General features: G+C 46.0%; 1 protein-coding gene across 17 annotated transcripts in view; it reads right to left on the bottom strand.

Annotated features, from left to right (window-relative positions):
* The window catches only part of KDM5C (lysine demethylase 5C), a 31,767-nt gene extending 7,682 nt beyond the window's left edge, over positions 1 to 24,085 (bottom strand). For 3 of the 17 annotated variants that reach the window (XM_059051296.2, XM_067023957.1, XM_067023960.1), the window contains exons 1-14: positions 23,606 to 24,064; positions 19,236 to 19,313; positions 16,858 to 16,980; positions 16,394 to 16,564; positions 15,930 to 16,064; positions 15,062 to 15,185; positions 14,771 to 14,952; positions 13,569 to 13,727; positions 11,685 to 11,804; positions 11,400 to 11,558; positions 10,594 to 10,775; positions 10,334 to 10,496; positions 3,650 to 3,769; positions 3,343 to 3,537 (exon numbers count right to left, since the gene is read on the bottom strand). In XM_059051296.2, coding sequence (XP_058907279.1) covers positions 3,343 to 3,537; positions 3,650 to 3,769; positions 10,334 to 10,496; positions 10,594 to 10,775; positions 11,400 to 11,558; positions 11,685 to 11,804; positions 13,569 to 13,727; positions 14,771 to 14,952; positions 15,062 to 15,185; positions 15,930 to 16,064; positions 16,394 to 16,564; positions 16,858 to 16,980; positions 19,236 to 19,313; positions 23,606 to 23,755 — 2,061 coding nt within the window. In that variant the 5' untranslated portion in view covers positions 23,756 to 24,064. Of the gene's footprint in view, positions 1 to 3,342; positions 3,538 to 3,649; positions 3,770 to 10,333; positions 10,497 to 10,593; positions 10,776 to 11,399; positions 11,559 to 11,684; positions 11,805 to 13,568; positions 13,728 to 14,770; positions 14,953 to 15,061; positions 15,186 to 15,929; positions 16,065 to 16,393; positions 16,565 to 16,857; positions 16,981 to 19,235; positions 19,314 to 23,605 lie in introns of all 17 variants that reach the window. The other 14 variants (XM_059051302.2, XM_067023959.1, XM_067023963.1 and 11 more) reach the window with 9 other exon arrangements.
* Between the last annotated feature and the right edge of the window lie 3,585 nt (positions 24,086 to 27,670).

Below are 27,670 nucleotides of genomic sequence, written 5' to 3'. Positions count from 1 at the left end.
TCTATACCAACCTAACTTCTGCATAAGTCCACTGTACATTACAAATCCCACTCTGCCACAAATGCACTCTGCACATTACAAATCCTGCTCATAAGATGAATCCACTGCACATTACAAACCTAGCTGCACTGATATTGAGTAAATTATTTAAATCTCTCTGGGTTTCAGTTTCCCTACTTTGTAAAATGGAGACAACAGTACTATCCTCATTGGGTTGTTATGAGGATTAACAAAGGTAAAGAGACTAAGAACTTAGAAAAGTATCTTAGCACTTAGAATAGTGGAACTACAAAAGGCCCTGAATAGCCAGAGTAATCTTGAGAAAGAAAAACAAAGCTGGAGGTATGAAGTTTCCTGATTTCAAACTATATTACAAAGCTATAGTAATCAAAACAGTATGGTAATGGCATAAAAACAGACCAATGGAACAGAATTAAGCCCAAAAATAAACTCTTGTATATATAGTTAACTAATACTTGACAAGGAAGCCAAGAATACTCAATGGGGAAAGGATAGTCTCTTTGATAATTGGTCCTGGGAAAACTGGATAATCATATGCAGAAGAATGAAACTGGGCCTTTATCTTATATCACTCACAAAAATTAACTTGAAATGGATTAAAGACTTAAACATAAGACCTGAAACCATAAAACTCCTAGAAGAAAATATAAGGAAAATGCTCCTGGACATTGGTCTTAGCAATGATTTCTTACACTACACATGATACCTAAAAAGCACAAGCAACGAAAGCAAAAATAAGTAAGTGGGACTACATCAAACTAAAAAGCATCTGCACAGCAAAAGAGACTATCAACAAAATGAAAAGGCAACCCACGGAATGGGAGAAAATATCCGCAAACCATCTATCTGCTAAAGGGTTAATATCCAAAATATATAAAGGAATCATACAACTCAACAGCAAAAAACCAAACAAACCGAATAAAAATTGGGCAAAGGACCTGAATAGACGTTTTTCCAAAGACATACAAATGGCCAATAGGTACATGAAAAGATGTGCAACATCACTAATCATCAGGGAATGCAAATCAAAACCATAATTATCACCTCACACCTGTCAGAATGGCTTATTATCAAAAAGACAAGAGATAACAAGTGTTGGAGAGAATGTGGAGACAAAGAAACCTTTGTGCACTGTGGTGGGAATGCGAATTGGTGCAGTCACTTTGGAAAACAGTATGAAGGTTCCTCAAAAAATTAAAAATAGAACTACCATATGATCCAGAAATCCCTCTTCTGGGTATATATCCAAAGGAAATGAAACTAGGATCTCAAGGAGATATCTGCACTCCCATGTTGACTGCAGCATTATTCACAATAGCCAAAATATGGAAATAACCTAAGAGTCCATTAGTGGATGAATGGATAAAGATGGTGTGTGTGTGTGTGTGTACGTACATACATACACATATAAAATGGAATATTATTCAGCTATAAGACATAAATCCTGCCATTTGTGACAACATGGATGGACCTTGAGGACACTATACTAAGTCAAACAAATCAGACAAAAAAGACAAGTATTATAGGATATCACTTATATATGAAATCTAAAAAAGCCAAACTCATAGAAACAGAGTAGTGGGAGTTCCCTGGTGGCCTAGTGGTTAGGATTCCGGGCTTTCACGGCCGAGGCCTGGGTTCAATCCCTGGTCAGGGAACTGAGATCCTGCAAGCCGGCTTGCAATGTAGCCAGAAAGAAAAAAAAAGAAACAGTAGCATGGTGGTGGCCAAGGGCTAGGGAGGTAGGGAAAATATGGAGACGCTGCTCAAAGGATACAAACTTCCAGTTAGAAGATAAATAAGTTTGGGGGATCCAATGTACAACATGGTGACTATAGGAGGGGAAAAAAGAATAGGCGCTCAACAAATATTTAACTGATACTGGTTCTAATCTTCAGATAAGGATACCTACTTCACAGGTCTGTCTCATTTTGCTAAGGAGGAAACTAAGTCTCAGAGAGAGTAACTTGCCCAAAGTGAGAATCTGACTGCAGCCTATTTTGATTCTGAAGCCAGAGAATGCTGCTCAAAGCAGCATGAAGCCCCTAGGTATTCTTGGTTCATGGACTCCTTTGAGAACTGGATGCAAGCTATGAGCCCTCTCCCCAGAAAAGGACTCAAACACACACACACAATCTTTTACAGAATTTACGGGGTCCAAGACCCTTCTTAGGTAAGGGCCAAGTGTAGAGAATTCTGAGTGTTAGGATGGAAACATCTTTTCCCACCTTGCTTTGACTCCTGTAGTGTAGCACAGCCCCAGAGTGATCATTCAATAACAGCACTGAACAGAGAAAGCAAATGATGCCTAGAAAAGGCCAGGGGCTCACCAACTAATACCACAGACTGACAGGCCCCAGACTTCCAACACTTACCATAGCTGCAATTCTCCTTACAACCCATGCTCATAGGAAAGTTATAAATGAGCTTTAAAATAAGAAAGTATTACCCTAAATTTTCTTATTCTAAGAAAAGAGATCCAGCAAGGGATTCCTCAGGACCAGGCATTCCTTTGTAATCCTATGGAGGACTCTCACTAAGTCAACTCCCTAACTGGGCAAGTGTGGAGCTTTAAGAAGGCAGCTGAACTCCATGAATAGAGGTCCCACTCATCTACAAACAAAACTGACATGTTATGAGAAATCTATTAAAGGAAGACCACCTTCTACTCAGTAATATTAACCGAATTTGAGCTACTGAACTACATGTGTAATAAAATCGCATTTCTTAAGAAATGTTCCATATTTCTATCATTTTCTTCATGTACTAATATTACCAATAATAGCATCTACTACACTGCAAGTGCAGCAATAGATGCTTTGTCATAAATCACCTTACTCAAGCTTTACAACCATCCTGCAAGTTAGGTATTTATTCCCATTTTACAGAGTGGGAAAGTGAGACTATGAGAGGTTAAGTAACTTGAAAAGGTTATCCAGCTTACCAGCAAGTGGGGGTTTCATATGTCAGTTGGTCTTGGGTTATTTAAATATTGATGCAATAACATCATTAGCAATAACAGCACCTGCTATGGGTCACTTACTTAACAAACATCTTAAATTCACTCAACTATCCCAAAAGGTAAGCACTATTATCATCCCCATTTTTTTTCAGATGGGGATACTGATGCTTGGTGAAGTAAATTAAGTTTCTAACAGTTATTAGTAACTGGTAGAGAATGGAATTGTAGTTTCCAATCCAGATATGTCTAGTTCTTTTCACTACTCCCTAAGAGGAGAGGCTACATCTTCTACTTCTTCCTCCCTCGCCACCTCTGCCAGACTAGGGTACCCAATCCAGGGCACTCTCCCCACCACCCACCTTCTCTAGCAGGGCCTTTCGTAGACGCCGCTCCTCCTGCACCATGATGAACATCTCCTTATGCACAGCTGCTGCCAGGTTCAGGTCCAGCTTCTCTGGACAGGCAGCCATCTTGCAGATGAGTTCCTCATGGGAGAAGACACAGTATCTTCGGAGCCGGCGGTAGTGCTCAATGCACTGGCGCCCAGCCGGCAGCTGTGGACAGGTTCAAGGTTGACTATGGCCAAGTCTGGAGGTGATGGTGCCTCAGCTTCCCCACAACCCTCCTGCTTCTTCTCCCTGCCATCCCATCACACTCCAGACTCACCCAGTCAGCAGTGCAAAAGTTGACAGCCTCAGCAAAGTTGTAGCCTTGGTTAAAGCCACTGTGGTAAGCACGAGGGAAGGTAATGACAAATTCTCCTGCACACTGGTTTGTGCGGACAACCTGAGGAAGAAAAGCCAAGGTCATTGAGACAGAGATCTAAGTGCAGGATCCTTAAGGAGAGGAAGGAAAGTCTCAGGGAACACAGTCTGACAACAGATTCCCAGACCCTCCAACTCCGAAAGAAAGGACCATTGGTCTCTGCTCTCAAGGTTTTGATTTGTGATGACAGGCAAATTTGAGTCACAAGCAGGAAATGTATATACCAAAATATTTCAACTTCCCTAATAATTTTTTAAAAATTCAAAATATCACTTTTCATTAAGCTGGACATGTTTTTTAATTAATTTTTGTTACCAGTCATGTAAGCAGTTTCAAGAGCCAAGTGGTTCTATAAGATGTTATAAAATCAGCAGACCCTGCCATTCTCCATTCCCCAGAGCCATTCATTTTCACCTCTTCTGATTATTGGCATTCACCTAACAGTCCTATATAACATGCCTCTAGACTATATTAAAAATAGCCTCCTATGTCTCAATTTGCTTAGTTTTCTGTGCATGTATTAGTAATTTAATCCCAACCTTTTGGACAAGTGTCCAACTCTCCTCTCTCCTATCACTTTTCACCTTTCTGTAGCAGTCTCTCATGGAGCCTTATGATCTGTTTCAATTGGGACCAGCTGCCCTCCCTGGATTGTCACTCTCCCAAGACAGATCTCCTGTTTCCTAGATCCCATGTCTTCCTCTTTCTTGGTCTGTTCCTTTGCTGTGCTTAAGCACCATTGTCCAACAGCTTCCTGAGAAACGATGGGAAGAACTTTTTTAAAAAATGCCTCTATTCTACTCTCAACCTTGATAATCTGACTGCACATAAAATTCTAAGTTGAAAATCAATTTGAAAAAAAAAAAGAAAGAAAATAATTTTGAAGGCACAGCTCTAGTCTTCTAGATTCCAGTGTTGCTTTTGAAAAGTCTAAAGCTGTTCTGACTCCTAATGTTTTGAATGAAACCTGTTTTCTCTCTCAGAAAGCTTGTAGGAGTTTTCTGGTCCCATTGTTTGATATGAAAATTCACCAGATATACCTTGGTGTGGATCTATTTGCATTCATGTACTGGGTAGGCCCTCTGATTCTGGAAACTGTCGTTCAGTTCAGGGAAATTTTCTTGAACAATTTCTTAACAATTTGATCCTTTCAGTTTTCATTTATTCTCTTTTCAGAGAGAATTATTTGAATATTGAAACCCCAGAACAAATTCTCGAACTTTCTCTACCTTTTTCCATCTTTTTTTTTTTTTTTTTTTTGCGGTACGCAGGCCTCTCACTGTTGTGGCCTCTCCGTTGCGGAGCACAGGCTCCAGATGCGCAGGCTCAGCAGCCATGGCTCACGGGCCCATCCCCTCTGCAGCATGTGGGATCTTCCCGGACCGGGGCACGAACCCGTGTCCCCTGCATCGGCAGGCGGACTCTCAACCACTGCGCCACCAGGGAAGCCCCCTTTTTCCATCTTTATCTTTCTATTTTCTGGGAGATTTCTTTAACTGTTTATCTTCTAAGCTTTTTATTTTTTTTTCATCTTCCACTTTTGCTATCTTAATTTTTTTTTTTTTTTTTTTTTTTTGTGGTACGCGGGCCTCTCACTGTTGTGGCCTCTCCCGTTGCAGAGCACAGGCTCCGGACGCGCAGGCTCAGCGGCCACAGCTCACGGGCCCAGCTGCTCCGCGGCATGTGGGATCTTCCCGGACTGGGGCACGAACCCGTGTTCCCTGCATTGGCAGGCGGATTCTCAACCACTGCGCCACCAGGGAAGCCCTGCTATCTTAATTTTAATTTCCGTTCTCAGCATGTTCTTTTAAAATAGCATCCTGTTCTTATTTTATGTTTGCAATATATGCTCATCTCTGAAGGTATTAATAAGGTTTCTTTCCCTTTTCTTTTTGAAGTTTACTTCTCCCTGCCTAGCCTCTGTTTGTCCAAGCTGCTTTTTTACCATTTGGTTCTACTTTGTTTATTCTAGAGTTTTCTCAGTTGTCTGTTAATCTGTGGCTATCTAGTTAATATTCAAGAGTAAGAAATGAAAAGGCTGAATGAAAGTTCTGAGTACAGAGGTGAAGTTTGTCAACTGTGAGCCACTGTAGAGTGAAGCCACTTAGTTTGGGAAACTCTAGGTCTTTCCTTTTGGGCCAGTCAGTTTCCCCAGAGAAAACTCTCCTATTTTTTTTGCCTGAAGGAAAAAGGTCTGGCTGCTATTGTTCTAAGAGCCAAATGGAGGAAGATGGCTGGGAACCTCAGCATTCAGTAGGTATACAATGAATCCTACTAGTTTCACTATACTTCTACTCTCAACTGTACCTAGAAGACCTCAATCCGGAGATCTATTTCAACCTCTTTGAAAGTAAATCTCACAGTCTTTTGCTAGAGTGAGGGAGGGTCACATTTCCAGTTGCCCAGTGTGGGTGGGGATCCCATGGCTGCTGCCGCTTTTTTTTTTTTTTTTTTTTTTTGGCTGCTTTGGGTCTTTGTTGCTGCGCGTGGGCTTTCTCTAGTCTCAGCAAGCGGGGGCTACTCTTTGTTGCAGTGCTTGGGCTTCTTATTGTGGTGGCTTCTCTTGTTGCGGAGCACAGGCTCTAGGTGCATGGGCTTCAGTAGTTGTGGCACGCAGGCTCAGTAGTTGTGGCACGTGGGCTCAGTAGCTGTGGCACACGGGCTTAGTTGCTCTGCAGCATGTGGGATCTTCCCAGACCAGGGCTCGAACCCATGTCCCCTGCACTGGCAGGTGGATTCTTAACCACTGTGCCACCAGGGAAGTCCCTCTCATAGCTTCTTATATAAATATGAACCAATCTTTATTTTTACCCCATTCATCTTTACTCCCGGAATGTCTGCTGCAACCAACTACTGAACCTTTGGTGGGTACTGAGGTATAAATCAGATTGGTTCTCAGATGTTCCAGAACTGGCTTAAGATTCAGTTTTCTTATTTGTTTCCTAGTTTCAAGAATTCTGTTTATCATTGTCTCTTTTCTTGTTTTCCCCATCTCTGTGATTTTTTTTTACCTTAAAAATAAAATCACTTTGTGCCATTTTGTGAAGTTTCAGTAAGGAATGGAAGTAGCCATGTGTATGTTTAATTAGCTGTCTTTACCAAGAAGTCTCACAAAGTTTTTTAAAATGAACATTCCATGCTGATGAAGACACAGTGAAATAAGTACAGTGCTGGTATGGGGACCAATAACTTCTCTCTGGAAAGCAAAATCGCTGATACAAACCTGATTATGTAATGTCCCTGCTGAGAACCCCTCACTTGAATCCCCATATCTACATTATAAAGCCACGGCCCCCAAAGGCAAACTCTTACTCTTCCTTCAACTTCCTACAAATGCTTTCCTGACCTCCCCCACACCCCCACTTCCTAATGACCCAGTCTGTTGTTCTTTTGTAGCACCTCTAATATTTTATTCTAGTTGTTTACTCAACTTTGTCCTCTACTCAACTGCAAATGACTAAAGGCAGGGATTAGTTTATTTGCTTTCACGGTGCTGACCAGAGGCCTTGCACACAGAGGGAGTTCTAGCAGTATTTGCTGAATGATCTAGTCCCAGCCTTAATTTTATAGATGTGAAAACTGAGTCCCACAGAAGCCTCAAGTAGCAGAGCTAGAAATAGAACCTAATGCACCCTCATTTTGGCAATGTCACTTTACTGTTTCCTAAGCAGTTTTTTTTTAGAAAGCTAACCTCACATTCTGCAGCTATTAAAAAATGACCCAAAAGTCCATCAACTGGCGAATGGACAAACAAAATGTAGTACATCCATACAACATAACATTATTCCACCACAAAAAGGAATGAAGTTCTGAAGCAAGCTGTAACATAGATGAACCTCAAAAATAGTATGCTAAGTGAAAAGCCAGACACAAAAGACCACATATTATTCCATATATATGAACTGTCTAGAAAAAGCAAATTTTTAGAGTTAGCAGATCAGTGGTTGCCTGGGACTAGCGGTTGGAATGGAGAGTGACTGCAAAAGGGCACAAGGGGTCCTTTTGGGGTGATGGAAATGTTCTAAAACTGGATTGTGGTGATGGTAGCACAACTCTGTAAATTCACTGAATGGTGCATTTAAAATGCATGATTTTTATGGTATGTAAATTATACTGCAATAAAGCCGTTTTTCAAAAAAGATGGTTATAAATAGTTCATGGTGAGGAAGTAAAAAATCATTCTAGACCAGCACTGTCCAATAGTAATATAATGCCAGCCACATATGTACTTTTTAAATTCTCTAGTAGCCACATTAAATAAGTAAAAAGAAACAGATGAAATTAACTTCAATGTATTTTATTTAATACATCCACAATATTGTCATTTTAATGTGTAATTGGTATACAAAAGTATTAGTGAGATATTTCACATTCTCTGTTTCATACAATGTCTTGAAACCCAACATATGTTTTATACTTTCAGTACACTTCAGTTGGGACTAGCCATGTTTCAAGTGCTCAAGAGCCACATGTGGCTAGTGGCTACCAAATTGGACAATGCCATTCTAGATGATCAAACTTAACAAAAGAGATTATAAAATCCATACACTGATTACTGTCATGTCAAAACTTACATAAAAAACAGATGGAAAGGTAACAAAATGTGGAGGAAATAGAGATGACCTCTCTACTGCCATTTTTTGGAAAGGGGGGGGTGTTTCTTTTATAATGAAAATACTTATACTATATACCTCTATCTATAAAAAGAAATGGCCTTCTCTCACCAAAGGGGAAGATGGGTGAGGTGGGGGGGGGGTGCGGCCAAAGATAGCTCTGAGGGACCTCCAGCTGGCTAAACTGCAGCCTGCCAACATGTGAATATGAAAATCAGATGTCCTGGATTGAGGGGATACTGCCAAGTCCAAAGAGCCTGGAGATGCTGGGAACTACCTCCAGGAAGGGCATGGCAGACAGAGGGTGGGGTGGTGAAGCAGCAGCTGGCCAGAGAAGCTGGGGAGCCATGAGCAGGAGAAATGTTGTGGAGGTGGAAGCAAAAAAGTCTGTGATAAAAGTTTTTTTAAAAAGAGATTAGAATTGAATGAATATATATATACATATATATATGTATGTATGTATGTATATATGAATCTTAGCTGTCTGAATCCTTAAGGAGAATCCTCTTCTACTCTTGTAATTCTCCTTGACGCTGTGGGAAAGAACTGATGTTGTGGGTCAGGAAGAAAGGAGTCTGAGGAAAGGTCAGACCCAATGTCTACTTGTGAAGAGCATAACTTGAAGGGCCCTTGGTCATTTCTACATCTTGAGCCCAGTAATTCTTCCTTTTTTTTTTTTTTTCCAGTAATTCTTAAATGGGGTGATGCAGAGAGGGAAAAGGAATGCATTTCCTCTAATTCCCTATATATCTCAAACCTTGGTTAAGTCACTAAATGCATAATAAGAAGTATTACTCATAGGTTATATAGTATAGCAAAACAAGCTGAAGGCAAGAAGAAATTCAGGTGAGAACCATTGACCTACTGTACAGATGACCAGGGATTTCAAGGAGATATTAATTCAATATGTACCGACTGCCTACCATGTCCCACACACTAGACTAAGCAGCAGGGTAGCCAAGGATGGTTTTGGGGGGACGGGGTTGAAGGGAGTGGGGAGTAGTAGCAGCACAGAATGAATAAGACTCAAAGCAGAGGTGAAAGATGTACTCATTCCTGTTTCTACAGGACTGCTGATCAGGTTATTTTAACATCCACACCAGAAAACTGGCCGATACTAATCAACGTCAGAAATTCCCAGGAATATAAAGCCCCTTATAGGTAAGCCAGGATGTATACCCAGGGTGGGAGAGAAGTCCACAGAGAAGGAGAATAGGACAAGTCAGGACTCTGGGTTCAGCTTTTTTTTTTTTAAATGCTGAAAGATATTGACACTTTTTTTTTTTAGGTTACTTCCCTCCGACCCCGTCCCAGCTTTATTGATATAGTTGACATATAACATGTTGGTGTACTACATGTGGATTTGCTACACTTATATATTGCAAACTAATTACCACCACAGAATTCTGACCTGTTAAATAAGTAAACAGACCTACCCACTGCTCCAAGAAGGGTCACAATATGGAAAGTATAGCAGAGACTGCTAGTTGTACCCCTATATTCATTCTCACCCTCTTTCTTAATAACATGACCTCCAATTTGTAGCTGGTACAATGACCATCCTTAATAAAAATCAGATTTTTCGAGTTTTCCTCACAGCTAGATGTGGCCATGTGACTAAGCTGTGACTAACCGGAGGTGAATGGAAATGATGTGTGCCCTTAAGAGCAAGGAGACTTGTCTTGCCCAGTCCTTCCTCTATTTCCCTTTTCCACTGGTGGAAGCCATCCCTAAGGTGTTGCCCTCAAACATCAGGCCCAGAGGGCTCACCATCACATTGTATCTCTAACCACTATTATTTCTGTCAAACCTATAGCCTAATTAAGATAGAATAGGAATGAGAAAGGGGCAGGGGTAGATTCCAGACAATGACGACCACGACCACCACCACCACCACCACCACCACCACCACCACCACAAAGGACACCACTAACTCATTCCTACACCTTGCCCCTATTTCCTGGACACTCACCGGCACACCATGGGACATGAGGGTGTTGGGATTCATGAGGGTGACAAGTTGGTGCAGAAGGTCAGGCTGGCTATCAAAGAGCTCAGGTGTCAGCTTCTTCATAACCTCTTCCAAATGTTCTGCTGCAAGTGAGGGTACCCCATACCAGGTCTTCGGCTCACCCCTGGCCAAGCAGAAAGGAGACATGTAGAGTGGACACACCTATGGTACTGAAGAAGCCCACCCTGAGTGCTTCCCTGGCTCTCCAGGACCCCACTCACCAGTGGAGGTAGTTAATGGAGTAACTCCAGTGATCCTCAATATGCCAGCAAAAGGCTGAGAAGACCATGCCCACGTAGAGCCAGGGCACCTTCATGCCAGAGATATCTGCATTGATGTGGCACAGTACGGACTGCTCCAACACCGGCATCACATTCAGGTTCCAACCACTAGTAGCATACTCCTGTCAGGTCAGGTATTTGTGGGAAAGGGATGAGAGTTTTGCTAAGGAGCGGAGATCTTTAGCCCAGGGAACCTTAATTTTGAGGTCATAGACCTTTCTGAAACATCTAAGAAATAATATAGGTGTTCTTCCCCCTGTCTCCATCAAATGCATACACACAAAATTTCAATTCACTTCACTTTACTTCAATTTTAGGGAGGTTTATAGATGTGCCCACCCACCAAAATATCTGCAAGTTAAAAGCCCCTGCTCTGGACCAAAATGTACCCTTCCCTCGATACAGGCCTAGGGCCTCATTATTTCCTGCGCTTACAATCCCAGTCCCTGAACACTTCTTATGAATGAGCCGGGCACCCTGTCAGGTACTTCATATACCTTCTCATTTAATTCTTATAAAATTTGTAAAATGGATACTACAGACAAAAAAACACGCCCATTTCATGACTGGAGATGCCATGCCAGATATTAGGCTGTGTTCTTTACACATATCATCCCATCTACATCTCACAGCAACCATATAAGGTAGGCATAATAGTCCCCATCCTATGGAGATACTAAGTCTTTCAGATACTAAACGACTTGCTTAAGTCACACAGCTGACATAACCATGAATCACCTACTCACCTCCTCCTCAGGGGTTAGGTGCCGCTTACTGTCACTGACGGGGAAACCGCTACCAAATTCTTTGGAATGGATGTCAGCCCCATACTCAACAGTCACATCTTCCTCAATGCTATTCACCAGCCGCCAGAATTCCTTCTCCACGAGTTCTGTGGGCACCATCTAAGGAACAGGGGTAGCAGATGACTGTGGCCCATCATATCCTGGCCCCACTGACCCAGGAGAGCTATCGACCATCAGGCACCTATGACCCTAGCCCTGACACTACCCCAGCCCTCCATCACCTACGTGTACGGGCATGTTGAAGTAATCGGCTTTAAAGGAGTCAGCCATCTCGCCAAAGCTCTGCAGAGTGTATTCCCGGGTAGCCTGCTCAAAGCCAAAGGCTTCGGGGGGGCGCTTACACTCCTGAAACCCAAAGGAGAACATGTCACCAAGGCAGAGGCAAAGAGGTGGAGAATCCTCAAAAGCGGAGCTGGAATATGGGGTAGGAGTCAGGAGGGAGAACAGCCCTAGGTCTGTACTGAAGGCCCCTGAGGCAGGTCTCACATCATAGCTCTACCTTTTCCTCCTAGCACTTGAGCACAGTTAGTCTCTTCATTCCCCACATGCACTTCTACCATGCTCTTGCTCTTCTCTTCCTTTACGACTTCACTATCTCAACCATGGGCTCGGACTTAAATATGCTACCCCATGCTCTTCTGCCACTATTTTTTCTCTCAAGATAAAATGTGACTTTATACAGGATGCTTAAAGAAGTTTTATGCCCAGACTGGAACTACAGACCTGGGAAAATGACACTGAATATTCTAGTAGCTTGGAGGATGGGAAACGAAGGAAGCAACTCCTAGTGTCAAACCCCACACTATCCCTGTTCTTTACACTGTCTCATAAGACAGGAAGGACGTGTGTCTAACTCACTTTGTATCTATGTTCGTGGTTTTAGATGAGATGTATGTACCCCAGTCAGACATACCTTCTGCTCATGTCTGAAAACTAAATGTCAATCTGGTCCACTGGCCCACAACCACTTAGAGAAGAGAGCCAAGTAGACCTGACAGTCTGTTGTCTATGATACTTTTGGTATCCAAACTCCTCCCTAAAGGAATCCCCACCACTACCAAGGTCATTATGCACTGCCCTGGTCTCTTTCCTCATTTGTGTGTGTCTAGTGTGTGTGCATGTGCACACCTGGTCTCTGACCACAGTTGACAGGGCAAGAAACTGTCAGCGTCTACTCTCCAGAAACCCAGGGAGAGATGTAGACAAGCACCCAGAATTTGGATCAAGGTAGGAGGCTCATGACATGGAACTAGAAGACTTCCCAGGCCTCTCAGCCCTCACTGCTGCTTCAGCTGCTCTCCTCACTGCCTCTCTTGCACTAGGTACATTATCCCCATGTATCCTTACTCTTGCACTCCTCCATCCCCCAGTCTAGAAAGCCTGCCCGCCTCTTGTATTTAAAATCTACAACACTGCAAACCAATCTAATTATCACAACAGAAGGAAAATACCTAAATATTATACCCACATGATGGACCCCCTACAAGGAAAAAAAAATCATACCCATGAATAAATTTAATATAGAAAAATGATTATAAAGTAACAAATGAAAATATACAGTAAGATCCCAAACTTGTTAAAGATAGTTATATATACGCAACAACGAAAAGATGAGAAGAAAATATACCAGACTATTAACAATGGTTGTCTCTAGGTGGTGAGATGATAGGTAATTTGTCTATTTTCCAAGCTTTCTAAAAGAAACAAAGAATAAAAAACTTGGAAATCAAAAGAACATTTTTTTTCATATTCCTGTCCTCCAAATCTCATTGCTGACACCTTCCCTGATTACTACCCTTAGTCACTTTCCTGTCCTCTGAACTCCTACATCTGAATTTCTAACACACAATTTAACATTTGATTATATGTCACCACATATGATCTGTCTAATCATGACTCTCACCTCCCGGGGTGGTCTGAGAGCTCCCAGAGAACACAGGCTGAGTGTCCTCCTTTTCTTTCTCCCAAAGTTCTGCCCAATCTAGCCACCCCAGGGACCCAAAACATAAGACTGTGGCTGAGCTAGGAGGCTGCTTTCAATAAGACCGGATGAAGGAAGGCAAGGATAGCCTGTGAGGCAGACACAGACTGGGGCTGGGAAGTCCTTACCGCCATGACACACTTTGGGCACCGCCAGACACCCTTGGGAATCTCAGGCAAAGGAGGCAGCAAGCAGAAGATGTGGTAGTTGTCATCACAGCCATCACACAGCAGGAGCTTGTCGTCCTCATCCCCTCGGGAACACATTCGGCATACATATGACTCAATCTGCCAGGGGAGGGAGGCAACAGTTCATCAACCTAAGCCCTGTCCAGCCTTTCAAACATCAGACTCCTCCAGACAGCACCCTAGTCCACAAAGATCTCCATTAGAAACCCACGTTGCCTGCTGGCTGGATCATTCACGGCCCTGTATAGGTTAGTCATGCAAGGCCTGGAATTTAACTGCATGCACGTACCACCTCCCCAAATAAACTAACTGTAGAGCTGTGACAGCAGAGTCTTTACATTCAGTCCTGAATCCCCCATTTTTATTCATTCAATAAATACTTACTGAACACTTATGTGTTCAACATTATGCTAGACTCTTCAGTACAGCGATAAATAAGACATGGCATCTGCCTTCTAAAGGCATACAGTACTCCAGAGGCACAAGTTCATAAAAATTAAAGGGCAGTGTGGAAACTGCCAATAGCAGCCCATAAAAGGGTACTATGGAAACCTAAAGGAGGAAGCACTCCAATCAGCTGGAGATAAGGAGGAACAGCCTTGAGAAGAACTTCACTAAAACGGTGACACCTGAAACTGACTGAGACCTGAAGGCAAACTGGAATTTGGCAATGGGGCAGAGCACAGGGGAAAACTTTTCCAGGCAGAAGAAACAGCATGTACAAAGGATGCGGAAAGAAAGCATGGCACATCTCGGGAAAAAAACAAACATACCTACAAGTAGTTCAGTGTGATTATAGCAGAACGAGTAAGGTGGGCAGTGCTGGGGAATGAGGCTAGAGGTCTGCAGGGACTGGATCATGCATGGTAATGAGGAGCTTAGCCTTTATCCTGAAGCAATGGAAAGGGAGTCTCCTCCTCTGCACCCTTCCAGCACTTCATGTTGACAGCACTTGAGCACCCTTTCTTGTTCTTTGTTCCATGTGAGTTGGCCTTGTTTCCCCAATTAAGTGAGCTACCTGAGGGCAGGGCCCACCAGGCCCACTTTTCTGCTTAATGCCACCTGGTCCAGTGCCATGCTGGGGAAATGCTTGTTGAAGGGATGAGAAGCAGAGCATTAGGAAGTCAGGGCTAGGTCCTTACAAACTGGGCATTGCTGTGGTTCCTCCGCAGCCTCATGGTCATCTTGGTGCAGGGCTCTGGGCTGTGACTCAGCTCCTCCTTGCTCTCCAGGAAGGTCTTGGGTGAGGGTGACTCCACCTTCACGTCCCCACCTGACTCCTCCTTCACCACTATGGTGGGGGGGCACTCAGGCCCTTCCTTATCTGGGAGAAAGAAGAATGGCTCTGAAGTACAAGTCTGAACAGTCACGGCCCAGGCTCCTCGCCCCTGGTGAGGCCATTCTTCATACTGCCCCAGCCTGTCAGGCCTCACCTTTTTTCCGCAGAGTCTTATCCTTGGCCATGAGGCCCAGGCCCATCATCTTGGGCCCTGCCCCATAGATCTGAAGCTTCTTCAGCTCAGGATTCTTTTCAATGTCTTCCTCTGTGGGTTCCGGCTGGGAGGAAAGAAGGAAATGAATCAAGACTGCTATCTTGGGCAGACTGCCCCATCCTAAAAGAACAACAGCTTGGACTCTATCACGTGAGTTCATGCCAGGGTGGAGGCATAGGTGGGCCCAGGCAAGAATTCAGATTGCTTTTTGGAGACTGAGGGTAAGTGAACTCCCTCCTCATTCTTCTTTTGGAATTAAATTAAGACAGGATCTCAGTTTTTCCAACTGTAAAATGAGAATATTAACTCCTATCTCACAGTTACAAGGGGGTTTGAGGAAAACATAAATAAAGAAATCTAAGTATTTGAATCTACCAATAAATGGCAGTGACTAATATGATCTGGTAAATTACATGCTTCGGTGAGCCCAGGGACAGTATCTTGTTCTCTGTTGTATCCCCAATGCCAAGAAGAATGCCGGCACATAAGCTTCTTCTTGAGGCTAAGATATAGTTATAAGGAGAAAAAGAGTTCTTCCCCTATGAGCAGAGTGAGTCAGGAAAGGAACAAAGCAGGCAAGAACACCAGACATAGAAAAGCTATTATACAAACAGATCAAAACCCAGCTCAGAAGCTCAGCTGAGTAGAGGAAGAGCAAGAGTGAAGCCAGAGAGAGGCACACTACTGCTCAGAACTCAGAGAACCAAGAGAAGGGAGAGTGGAATAGGGAAGAGAACCTTGGTCAGAGGGAAGGGAGAGGACTCTCTTCACCACCAAAGCTCCAAGTTAGAAGAAGGGAAGTACTCACATCAGGCTGCAGTCTCTTGGCTCGCCGGCCATAGCTGTTGAACTTGGAGGGCTGCACAGACTGTCGAAGGGGGATACTGTGGGGTTTGTATTCCTTGTCCTTCTCCTCATTATCAAATGGACGTGTGTTGCACTGCTGGGGACAGGTGAGGGGTAAGGGTCAGGGCATGGGGCCCCAGCTCCCAACAGCAAGGACTTCCCTGTACCCTCACCCAATGGCAACCAAAGCCGTGGTTTCATGCACCACGCCCCCCGCCACCCACCCAATAGGCCCTACTCAACTGGCCACTGACACCAGCACACACTTTTGGAATTCTTCTCATGCCTCTACTTATGCCATCCCTCCTTCCACCGCCCCAGACCTCTCCAGGTCTCCAGTCCACTCCACTGAACCAGTTCCATTAAGAGTGGAAATCTGCACCTGGCAGGGAAAAGCCTACTCCCACCCCGGCTCGGCATCCTTACCACCAGGTTGGCTCCAGACTGGTACATCTCATAGGGGTAAACGATGCGTTCATAGTGGGAGCGTAGCAGGGAGCCAATGTTTTTGCCTGGTGGGTAGTTGAGGCGTTGGGCCACCCGAGCCCATCGACGGTCCTTGCAGATGGCTTCATAGCCACCTTCCTCCACCACGATCTGTAAGGACAAGCAGGAAGGGACGTGGATGTGCTGTGTGTATGTACAGAAAGAACAACGAGGACAACTCCAGCCCCTCACTTCACTGGAGGCTACCCCCTCCTACCTCCACCACTCAGACTCAAATTGCAGCCAAGAGATGCCGAGAAGTTCTGATGACAGTTTGTGTGCTACCAGGCTGTGCCCCTTCCACTGTAGCCTAGAGATCCAATATCCAAACCAAGGTGGCCCCCAGAGTACCAAGGATATTAAGGTGTGGGGTGGGGAGGGGTTTGAGAAAAACCTGTTCTTACTTTGCTGAGGCTGTAGAGGTCCAAGATCCGCCGTTCTACATTGGGAATCTTTAAGGAGGAGCCCTGGATTTCCCAGAATTTGGCAATCTGATCCAAGTAGTTCAGTTTCACTCTCGTCTGGGCCTGGAGAAAAAATGGCTCAGAGAGGCTGGCCTCCCCCTCTACCTGACCCCTATCTTCTGGCCTAATCTTAGGGGAGGAGAAGGGATGCAGAGCCGCTCACTACCCAGGGCCTCTCCCAGTGAACTGGATCCCCAACTCTAGGTAGCACCTCGCCCACCTCTCTTATCTTTGCCACCTTCCAGGCAACAGGAGAAGCCCAAGGTCCCAAAACAGAGCAGGTCGAGTCATAACAGCCAAAGCTTTACATATACTCTTTTTCAATCTCCCTGACAGGGCTGTAGAAGTATTGTTATCTCTTTTACAGTGAGTCCCTGCTTCCTCAAGTCACACAGCAGGTACCAAAAGATTTTTTGAGTGTCAAATAACATAAGTTTTTGCTTTTCCTCTGCTAATAATCTGCTGTATAGTCTTGGGTAAATCAGTTCTATTCTCTGGACCCGTTTTCTGATTATGAGGGAAATAAAAAACTGCCCAGTCTACTCACCCCAGAAGGGTACACTTATGAGAGGAACAGTGAATGCCCTCTGGAACTTTGGAATTAAATCTAAACTCTAGGCATGTTTCAGAGAATGAAAGCTCCAAAAGAAAACATTCACCTCTTCACATGCACCATGAAATTTGTTCCATGGTGGCTGAAAAGTGAGAGTGCATGCTAAAGATAGAATGGCCTAAAGAACTGAGATGGTGTACCAAAGCAGCACTGGCATCTGGCCTACCCAGGAACCAATGTGAGCCAAAGATTCTAGGAACAAGGCATGTACCATGCTTTCCTGAAATCTCAGTGACCCAAGAAGGGCTCCCCAAGGCCCCAAGTCTATAACCACCTCACCCAAATCAGAAGGCCTAGTTCTAGGGAGAACTGGGTAAGTCATTATCATTCACTACCTTGCTCTGATCCCATTAGGGGAAAACAGGGACAGTTCTTTCACAGATGAGGAAAAGTAAGGTCTATTTGTGGAAAGGAACATCCTATGGCTCCTTTGCTATGAGAATCCCTAAGGGGCCAGGAACCCTACTCCCTCCCCCTCAACCCCTTAGCTTTCCAACCGTGGCCCATCCCTGCCCCTCCCCCTCATTAGCCAGCACTCTCTCTCTAGAAAACCTGCCCCTGTCCCATGGTAGGCTACACCTTGTCCTAGCTATACCCCAGCAGACCTGGTCAGATCCATTTCTCTAAGTACCTTGTACCCCATACAAGAGATGTTTTTTGCCCTGACCAGAACAGCACCTAGACGGACTCTAGAACAGTGATTCTCAATGAGGGGCAATTTTGCCCTCCAGGGGACATTTAAGTAATGCCTAGAAACATTTTTGGTTGCCATAACCAGGAGAGGGTACTATGTGGGTAGAGACCAGGGATGCTGACAGACATCCTACAATGCACAGGACAGCCCTCCACGACATAAAATTACCTGGCCCAAAATGTCAACAGTGCCAAGGTTGAGGAACTGTGGTCTAGAAGACCAGTACGCTTTTAGGTAATGGGTATCCGGTTGGGCCTAATAGTCACCCCCACACCCCCAGACATCTAGTAAGGCTTGAGGATACATAATAATGAGGGAGAGGAGTGGTAGCATACCTCTACCCTACACCTTCCGTGGGAAACTCCAGAACTTTACCTGGAACTGGCTTGAGGGCATCTACTCTCATTGCCCTGGGGCATTCTCAGGTCCTTAGTGGAGAACCTCACCTTACCCATGCAAATGGCCTAGATTTCCTGTATGGAACATAAAGGAGAGGGAAAAGCCTACCTGCCTGACCCTCTGTCCAAGTTTGTAACCATTCCACCTTCCTCACAGACCAGTTCTTGAGTTGTTCCTGCCTATCCACCTCACCTCCCACCTTACCAAGCACCATGGAAGAAAGGTAGGAAGCACAGGGCTGTAGATGAATTGGATAGATGAGGACACATTCAGCTGGCCCAGCAAGAAAGGGTCTCAACCAGCCCCATATTTCTCTTTTGTTGACCCAAGCAGGGTAGGTTAGTTGACAGGGGAGCTTCAGAAGTAGTAAACCTTTGTGGAAAAGGGCCATCCCCAGCCTTGGGGCTATCAGATTTAGGATGCTAAATGCTCCTGCTCTTGGTTATATTCAGAGCTCTAAAGCTTCCTCCATGCCCTCCAGGCAATTTCACAGAAGAGAGAATAAAGGCCTAGTTAGGTAAAGTACCTTAGACAGACAAGGTAGGAGGGAAGTGGGATCAGAGCTCAGGTATCCATTCTCCCAACCCCACCACCAGTTGCTAGTCATCTTACCTCTAGTTCATTCAGCCTCTGGATTCGGGGAGTAAACCTGAAGTTGTCCACTTCTACAGCAAAGGGTGGCTGCCAGTCCTGAGGGGGTACAGAGGAGAAAAGGGAGTTGGGTTATTCCAGCATAGTGCAAGACCAGAGGTGCACCAAAACCAGCTCAGCACCCCATTCATGCCTTCCCAGACCTCTAGCCATGTCAGACCTTTCAACCTGGCAAATACCCAACCCATACACACACAACTCACTACAGGGATTTAGAAGCCCCTCAAGTCCACACCCAACAGCCCATGCACATACTCTGGGAAATGTCTTCAGAGTCCCTGCAACAGTACAGTGCTAGGATTTTAAGAAATAGAGAGATGGGGCCCAAAACAGCTGACTTGAAGCTCTCCCTATGCCCATATTAACTCCTCATCCCCTAGGCATAGGACCTACACACAGTCTGGAAGTACTGGAAAGCACACAGGATCTGGAGTCAGAAAACCTGGGTTCATTTTTTAGCTCCACTACTTACTAGTTAAGGGATATTACCTTTCTGAACCTGTTTTCTCAACTGTAAGGTGAGAATATGAACTCCTGCCCTGGCTTCCTCGTAAGACTGTTATGAAAATTAAACTGGTTTTCAAATGAAAATGTTATTCAAAGGAATCATCATTAAGACTTGACATCTAAGGCTGACCTCACTACCCAATACACATGCAGGGTAGCTCATCTCCAATTTGGGCAGGATTTAAAGCTTTGGGCCTTTAGTGTCTGTTCTCTCAGTTTAAAAGGCCTGAGACAGACACTGCAGGGAAGAACAAGGAGCAAGAATTTGCAATACTCACCTGGTCAGAAAGGCTTCTTGTGGGTCCTCTCTCAAACACCTGCCCAGTACAGGACGAGGCAGGGGAGGAAGGGGGGAGGGGTGTCCTAAGTGCTGGGATGCACCACTGACTGTGGTAGCAAAGATTAGGAGGATTTGGGGAGAAGGAGGGAAGTCAGGGAAAGATCATGAAAGTGGGGGAAACTCTGTCCTTCCAAGGCAGAGCTTGTTGTGTCCTGCCCAAAGGGCAGCTGTGAAGAGCCTCCTCCCCAATGCCCGCCTGCCCCCCACCAGTGCCCCCCATGCAGTCCTTTCCTCCTCAGAACCCTGGCTCCTGCTTGGGTGGTGAAAAGAACCTCGAGTAACCTAGACCAGTGCCCTCATTTAATGAATGGAGAGTGAGGCCCAGAGAAGAAATATGATTTCTCCAGAATCACATGCTGAGTTAGTGGTAGAGCCAAGACTAGAACCCCTGTCTTCTGACCTCCGGTCCAAGGCTCTTTGCACTACACCAGGCTACAACTGTTCATGCACAAGTGCATACATATGGAAGCGGGGGAGGAGGACAGTAAAAGAGAAGAAAAAGCTGTTGGCCTCTTCTGTACACATACTTCGAGAAAAGGGGCCAGGGACTTCCCTGATGGCACAGTGGTTAATAATCCACCTGTCAATGCAGGGGAATGGGTTCGAGCCCTGGTCCGGGAAAATCCCACATGCCGCGGCGCAACTAAGCCCGTGCACCACAACTACTGAGCCTACGCTCTACAGCCCACGAGCCACAACTACTGAGCCCGTGTGCCACAACTACTGAAGCCTGCGTGCCCTAGAGCCCATGCTCCGCAACAAGAGAAGCCACCGCAGTAAGCAGTGGAATTCACTGGAATGAAGAGTAGCCCCTGCTGCCACAACTAGAGAAAGCCCATGAGTAGCAATGAAGACCCAATGCAGCCAAATATAAAATAATTATTTTTTTTAAAAAAAGAAAAAACCAGAAAGGGGCCAGAGGACTCATACTTGCACGCACACATATCCCCCCCCAAAGCAGGTAGCAAACTCATGGGACTCAGTGAAGCAGGGGCAAAAACAAACAAACAAACCCAACAACGACAAAAAAACCTCAAACTAAAATGATATGGCTCAAGCCCAGACAAACTCCCCATGCCCTGTTGCCTCCCATCAGTAGGGCACTCCCCTCAGCGCAGGTAACCCAGGCAGAAACGTGCTCAAACCCCAAACTCCAGGCACCTTTCTTTCCTGCTGAATCAAGTTCTAGATAAGAATAAGTGTAACATCAAGCAACCTGACAGGAAATGGCAGTATGAAATCCTAGAGCAGGAGCTGTGCATGCAACAGATAGCTGGGAAAGGTTCAGCAAATCTCCCTGCCTGGCTCTCCCTGGGACCTACAAGCTCCCTCATCCTGCCTTCAGTCCCATACTCCCATGTGCCAAATACTCACTACGTCATGATGGTGATAAAATGGTTGGCTACCTGATGCAGGAAGCAAGGCCCTTCCAAGCTCCCCTGCATCTACTCCAGTATACCAACACTCTTCTCTCACCCACCTTCCCCAAGAGTAGCAGTCACCTGCCTAGCAATTCAGAATCCAAATGGCCCTTCAGGCAAACCTTCAATTTCCAAGCACCCACCCATACAAAGGTTCCCACTCTGGGCCCAAGCACCACTTGGGTGAGTGCTTTAAATTCCAGCCAGAAGTCCCGGCTGCCTAAAGGAGGCCTAGGAGCAGCCCTACAGGAGGGGAAAACAGAACAAAAACCAGAGAGAGCCACGTCTCCTGGATTAGAGGGAAGTACAGTGTTGGGGTAGAGAAAAGAAGCATAACAAAGGACGGCCCCCTGCAGGACACACACACACACACACACACACACACCAGGGACATGTCACCTATCCCACCCCTGGTCCCCCAAAGAAGTGTAACAATACCTGCACATGGCTAGGCTGCCCCAAGAAGTCCAAGATAGAAAAATGGGATAGAAAATTCAAGCCTCAACTACCCCTTATATCAGATATGCCTCTTTCCCATAGGCCTGCCGGCCACTTCAGGGAGTGCCTCCTTGATGCTGTCCAGGACTCCAGCCTCTTCTTTCTGCTGGCCTTCCCGACCTCTCACTACCCACTGCCACTTCCTCACCATGGACAAGGATACCTCAGAGATCTGTGGCCAAGCTCCAACAAGGAAGAAGTTAGCTTACCCAACACCTCCCAGAGGATCCATCTGAAACCAGCCTAGATGTATGGCTGAACACCAGAAAGCACCAAGTTGAATAAGGAGGCCTATGGTGCCCTCCTCAGGTGGCAGCAGGGTTTCCCATTTGGTTTCAGCCAGGAGACACCTACTCAAAAATACCCTGTTCCAGACAAACTCAATTCCTGCCCTTGGAATCCCAAGTGGTGACTGAACAACGCATATCATCATTTTCCCTCCATGCTAGCAAGGTGGCAGCCTATCCTAGCCCTTGGGGGACTTCTCTTGGCCTGAAGCCAGGCCTAGGAGCAAAGATATACCCTTTGTCACTGACATCTGGGAATCAAGGGTTCCAAAGGAGGCAGACTTCCATTCGTCCATTCTGTTTCTGGGAGTCCAAGAATATCCTATCCTCTGGGATCTCCTACATCCTGGGACAGGTCAGAGTAGAAATCTTCTGGTAAGGACTCATATACCTCACCCCAAACTGACTGGTCCAAGACTCTCCACAGAAGTCAAGCCTGGGCGGTGATGTGCAGGAAAGGCCCAGATATTGCCTTCGACTAGGAGAAGAAGGGAACAATTCCCTAAACCCATCTCAGGGGAGCCAGACAGAGCCTGTGAGACTGATTTCCTGACTGGTTTACCAGCCCAGAATACTATCATAAATGGACTGGCCTGGGAGGGTGTGCGTAAATATGAGTCAACCCACATAGGAGCAAACCAATGACCACATCAAACACCTTTGCAGTCACAATAATTACCACTTATCTAGTGCCTACTACACACAGACGCTACCTAGTTTAATCCAATTCTCGAAATAACCATTCATGGGACCCATTTCACAGGCTCAGAGAGATTACGTTACTTGTCCAAGGTCACACAGCTGGTAAGCTGCAGAGTGGAGTTTTGAACTAAGGTCTATCTCCCTTCAGAGCTGTGATCTTTCCATTAAACCACACTGCCTGCCTGAAAAGAAGTGATGCCAGTAAATGGGAGAAAAGCCTTATTTAGAGCAGCCTTGACCTAGGTGGTTTGGGGTAACCAAGAGACGTGCGGGGTGCCTCTCTGGGAACTCTCCCCGGGGCCACTAGGCATCCCTGTCTTGAACCTTACTAGGAGTAGTTCTAAAGGGCGGGGTGGGAGTTGGGGGGTGGGGGTGGGTCTCCCACCTAGGGCCCTCACACCACGAAAGTACCCCTGGCCCCAGCACCCTTTCTCCGACCCGCGTCGCATCCACAACGGTCCCAGCCACCCCATCTCCCCACACCTCGAGCTGCCCTCCGCTCCAGACTTCTCCGCCCCCTACTCTAGTTTATCATCCCCGGCCTGGTCGCCGGCGACCACCAGCCCAGGGCCTTACCGCGGGTGGGCGGATCTTGCAAATGCCCGACTTCTCGGCGATGGGCCTGATTTTCGCAATGTAGCCGAGAGGGTCTCGGAACTCTGCCCAGCTAGGCTCGAACACCGGGCACTCCGGCGGCGGTAGGAAGTCGTCAGACCCCGGCTCCATGGTGGGCCCCAGGACTGGAGGGCTCGGACGGCCCTTAAGGACTCATGGCGGACGCCGCTGTATGAAGCCGAGGCACTGCTCGGGGACTAGGCCCTAAGCGGGGCGGTCGCCGCCCGCCGAGGGCCCAGGGGGCGTGTAGCTGCCGCGCTCTGGGAGGCTCAGGCTGACGTTACTCCTACCACCTCTTCGTCCTGCTCCGTTCCTTCCAAACTCTGCCGCTGCCTCCCAACTACCGCAGCCTTCAACACCACAGTTACCTCCCAACCACCGCGGCCTTCATCGCCGCCGCCGCCATCTTGGTTTGTCAGCGTCTCCCCCCTCCCTTCACCACAACAAACCAGATCCCTCCGCAGGGTGTCCCTCCGAGCCCGTATAACGTGCGTGAGGCCAAGCCCTAGGGAGCCTTCATCCCGTGGAGACTGAGCTGAATCGGCAGGCGTGGATTCCCTATCAGGAAGCAGGAACTGAAAAGTGCTTCCCAGACTGAGAGAAAATAGTCCGCCTCAGCGGCGGAGGGACAAAGTTGTAATTAACTACCGGATCCTCTTTCCGGATGGGCCGGCGGTGCACGTTTAAAGGCCAGTGCTGCGCATGCGCATTATGGAGACAGACCGGAAGAGGAGTTGGCGTTGGTGGGTGGTGGGTCCGAACTGGCACCCCCTCTATGACCTCAGCCCTGGCGCGAGCCCCGCCCAACACGCTCTTTTTCTCCCGGGTCTTTCCGGTGTGGGCCACAGAAGGCGGCCTCGGGTGCCTGATTGCAAGGGACCCTTCTGCAGGCACGCAGATTAGGAGAGGCGTACACCGCTCCCAGCTCTAGGCGCTGATACCTCTGGGGCTTTGAACGAAGGAAGTCGGGATACTGCTCCCTCCCCGGGGATTGCGGATTTTTTGAATCCTGGGTCCCGAGGAGAGGAAGAAAATATTTATTTTGTCCAAGTTTGCGTGTAGAGGCCTCTCAGAGATGGGGCTTCCATTCTTAACCCCAGAGAGTCATTGTCAGTCAGCATTTTAATGAACACTTTCAACTGTTATGTGTGCACTTTTATCATGTCCACATTTGTGGCATGTACACCTACAAAATAAGCCTGAGTGTATCCTACCAGTGCCCACTGTGTGAAGCACCTACTGTTTGCCCATTTGTGAGCCTACAGTGTACTTATCAAATATTTGTGTACATGGATTGTATTTATTGTGTATAGCCTCAGTCTTGCATTTGAGTACCTACTATGTGTACATCTGCCCCTATTGTGTGCATGTTTGTGAGCAGTTTCTGAATAGGTTTATTGCATCTACTTTGAGTATCAAACCAGTACTTTGCCCATATGTCAGACATCTACTGCATTTGAGGAGCTCTAAGTTATTCATCAGTTGTGGGCCTACCACATGTAGTTCGAACACCTACTGTGCACATATTAGTTACATACATGCTGATAAAGTGCTTATTTTATGTTCCCCCATCAGACTGTGAACTCCTTAAGGGCAGGGACCTTGTGACCTTATACATCCTTAGCACTTGGCATGGTAAGCAGTACATTAATGTTGAGTAAACAAAAGAAAAATGAATATTTTTGAGCAGCCTTAGTATATATTGACTAAAAAATAATACATACTCTTTGCAAACATTTTCTGGATATATAAAGCATCTGCTGTAAGCTTGAATATGTTTGAAGGTGATAGAGAGTGTCATCCCTTCATTCAGTTAACTGTTTCTAATCACATACCATGTCCCAGTTAGGTATATCATTCTGCCTACTTCAGGACCGAGCTAAGGGCATCTGCTCTGAGGGAGTGGGGAACACTGGTAGGAGCTCACACCCTGCAGTCAGAGAGGCCTGATTTCTAGTCCCACCAGCTCTGCTGTTTTCTAGTTATGTGCCCTTGGGTAAGTCCCAACTTATGAAACTGAATGATGTTGTACGGAGATGATAATCCCTACCTTGCAGGATTGTTGTACAGTACCTGGCATATAGAAGGCCCTCAGTATCTGTTAACTGTTATTTTTACTTCTGAGAGTCAACAAATGTGTCAAAACTCATTAAGAATCTCCTTTGTGGGCTTCCCTGGTGGCGCAGTGGTTGGAAGTCCGCCTGCCGATGCAGGAGACATGGGTTCGTGCCCCGGTCCGGGAGGATCCAACATGCCGCGGAGTGGCTGGGCCCGTGAGCCATGGCCACTGAGCCTGCGCCTCCAGAGCCTGTGCTCCGCAATGGGGAGAGGCCACAACAGTGAGAGCCCTGTGTACCGAAAAAAAAAAAAAAAAAAAAAAAAAAAACAAACAAAAAAAAAACCAACCAAACAAAAATCTCCTTTGTGTCAGGCATTGTGCCTAGTGATTTCAGATTTTTTAAAATCACCTGAACCCTTAGCTTGCCTTGAATGTTTGGAACCTTTATCCCTACTTATCTTGTGAGGAAACTTGTCCCAAGTAATACATATAGTAAGTGACAACTCCTTTCTAGTTTTCTAGGTGTCAGGGGAAACCTCAACCCTTCTCCACCTGAAACACAGGTGAATGACCCAACTGAACAACTGTCTGGACAGGAAACAGGACGCTAGGTGAGGTGATGCTAATAACAGTAAAAAAAAAAAAAAATCACTAGCCTCTCACATGTGTAAGCATTTAACAGCCCACATAGCTCTTTCATACCAATTATTTCCCTTAATCTTTGCAACAGTCTTGGGAAAGATGTAGGTCAATTTACCCATTCTGTAGATGAGGAACCAAGTTCCAGTCAGATTAAACAACTTGCCCACTGTTACACAGAAGTTGCTGCCCCGGGGTCAAATGCTCTTCCTGTCATTTGCTCCTACCAGTGATAGAACTAAGCAGGAGAAGTGTGAGGAGAACAAAGAAGATAAAAGAATATGCCAGATCCTAGGTTGAAGAAAGTTTAGCCTTTCCATCTTGAGGCAGCTCAGTGAAGGGCAAAGAGCATGAATTAGGAGTCAGGAGACCAGGTTTGGGGTCTCAGCTCAGCCTAGCCTTCCCAAAGCCTTCTCTGAGGTCCTTAGCTGGGACACCACCCGCACCATCCTGGAAGGGCAAATGGAAATTGCATAGAGTCTTTGAAGCCAGTCAGATCCAATTCATTCATTCATAAACATTTATCAAATTCCTACTATGCACCAGGCACTCTTCTGGGCCCTGGGAATATAATGGTGACCAAGACAGACATGGTCCCTGCTTTCTTGAAGCTGACATTCACCCACTGAGATCTACCAAGTACCTCACCTCCATGAACCTTGATTTTCTCATTTATCCAATGAGACTATGTAAACCCTTCCTCACAGATTAGAGATCATGATAACTACCATTCATCAAAGACCAGGTGCTATGAAATAGGTATTGTTATCCCTGTTTTACAGATGAGGAGACTGAAGTTCAGAGAAGTATAAACTTAACCAAGTCACATGGCTAGTAAGTGGCATAGTTCAAACCCAAGTCTGTCTGACTGCTGTACAATTCTGCCTGTAAATATCTCAGATGGTGCCCCCTCCCCGCTCCAAACCACAGGTGCTCAGGAAATGGAATCCTTTCTCAATCCTTGGATCTTGCTGGAGACCTGCCTGAGTCTGGGCACTGCAGGGTTAAAAACTGGGAAGCAGCAGGGAGCTCACCCTGGACTGGGGGTTCGGTTGGCCTCACCCACCCACCTGGAAGAGAGGGTCTGGCATGGAACTGGTACAGAGCAGTGATTGGAATGGTCAGCTGTGCTCTCGACCACACTCACTCCATCCATGTTTTCTGGATGAACTGTACAGTGACTTTGTGCCTCACTTTCTTGATTTGTAAAATAGGGTCCCTTCCAATTCTGAAGTAGGTATGAGCTGTGACTTCTAACTCCTAAATAGCTCTGAAATTTACCCCCTCCTCCCCACACCTTTTTCTAATCTTCTGCCCCCCATGAGAGC

Source organism: Kogia breviceps, chromosome X, assembly GCF_026419965.1.
Source record: "Kogia breviceps isolate mKogBre1 chromosome X, mKogBre1 haplotype 1, whole genome shotgun sequence".
In the NCBI taxonomy this organism is placed as follows: Eukaryota; Metazoa; Chordata; class Mammalia; order Artiodactyla; family Physeteridae; genus Kogia; species Kogia breviceps.
This window is presented reverse-complemented; position numbering and strand designations above follow the sequence as displayed.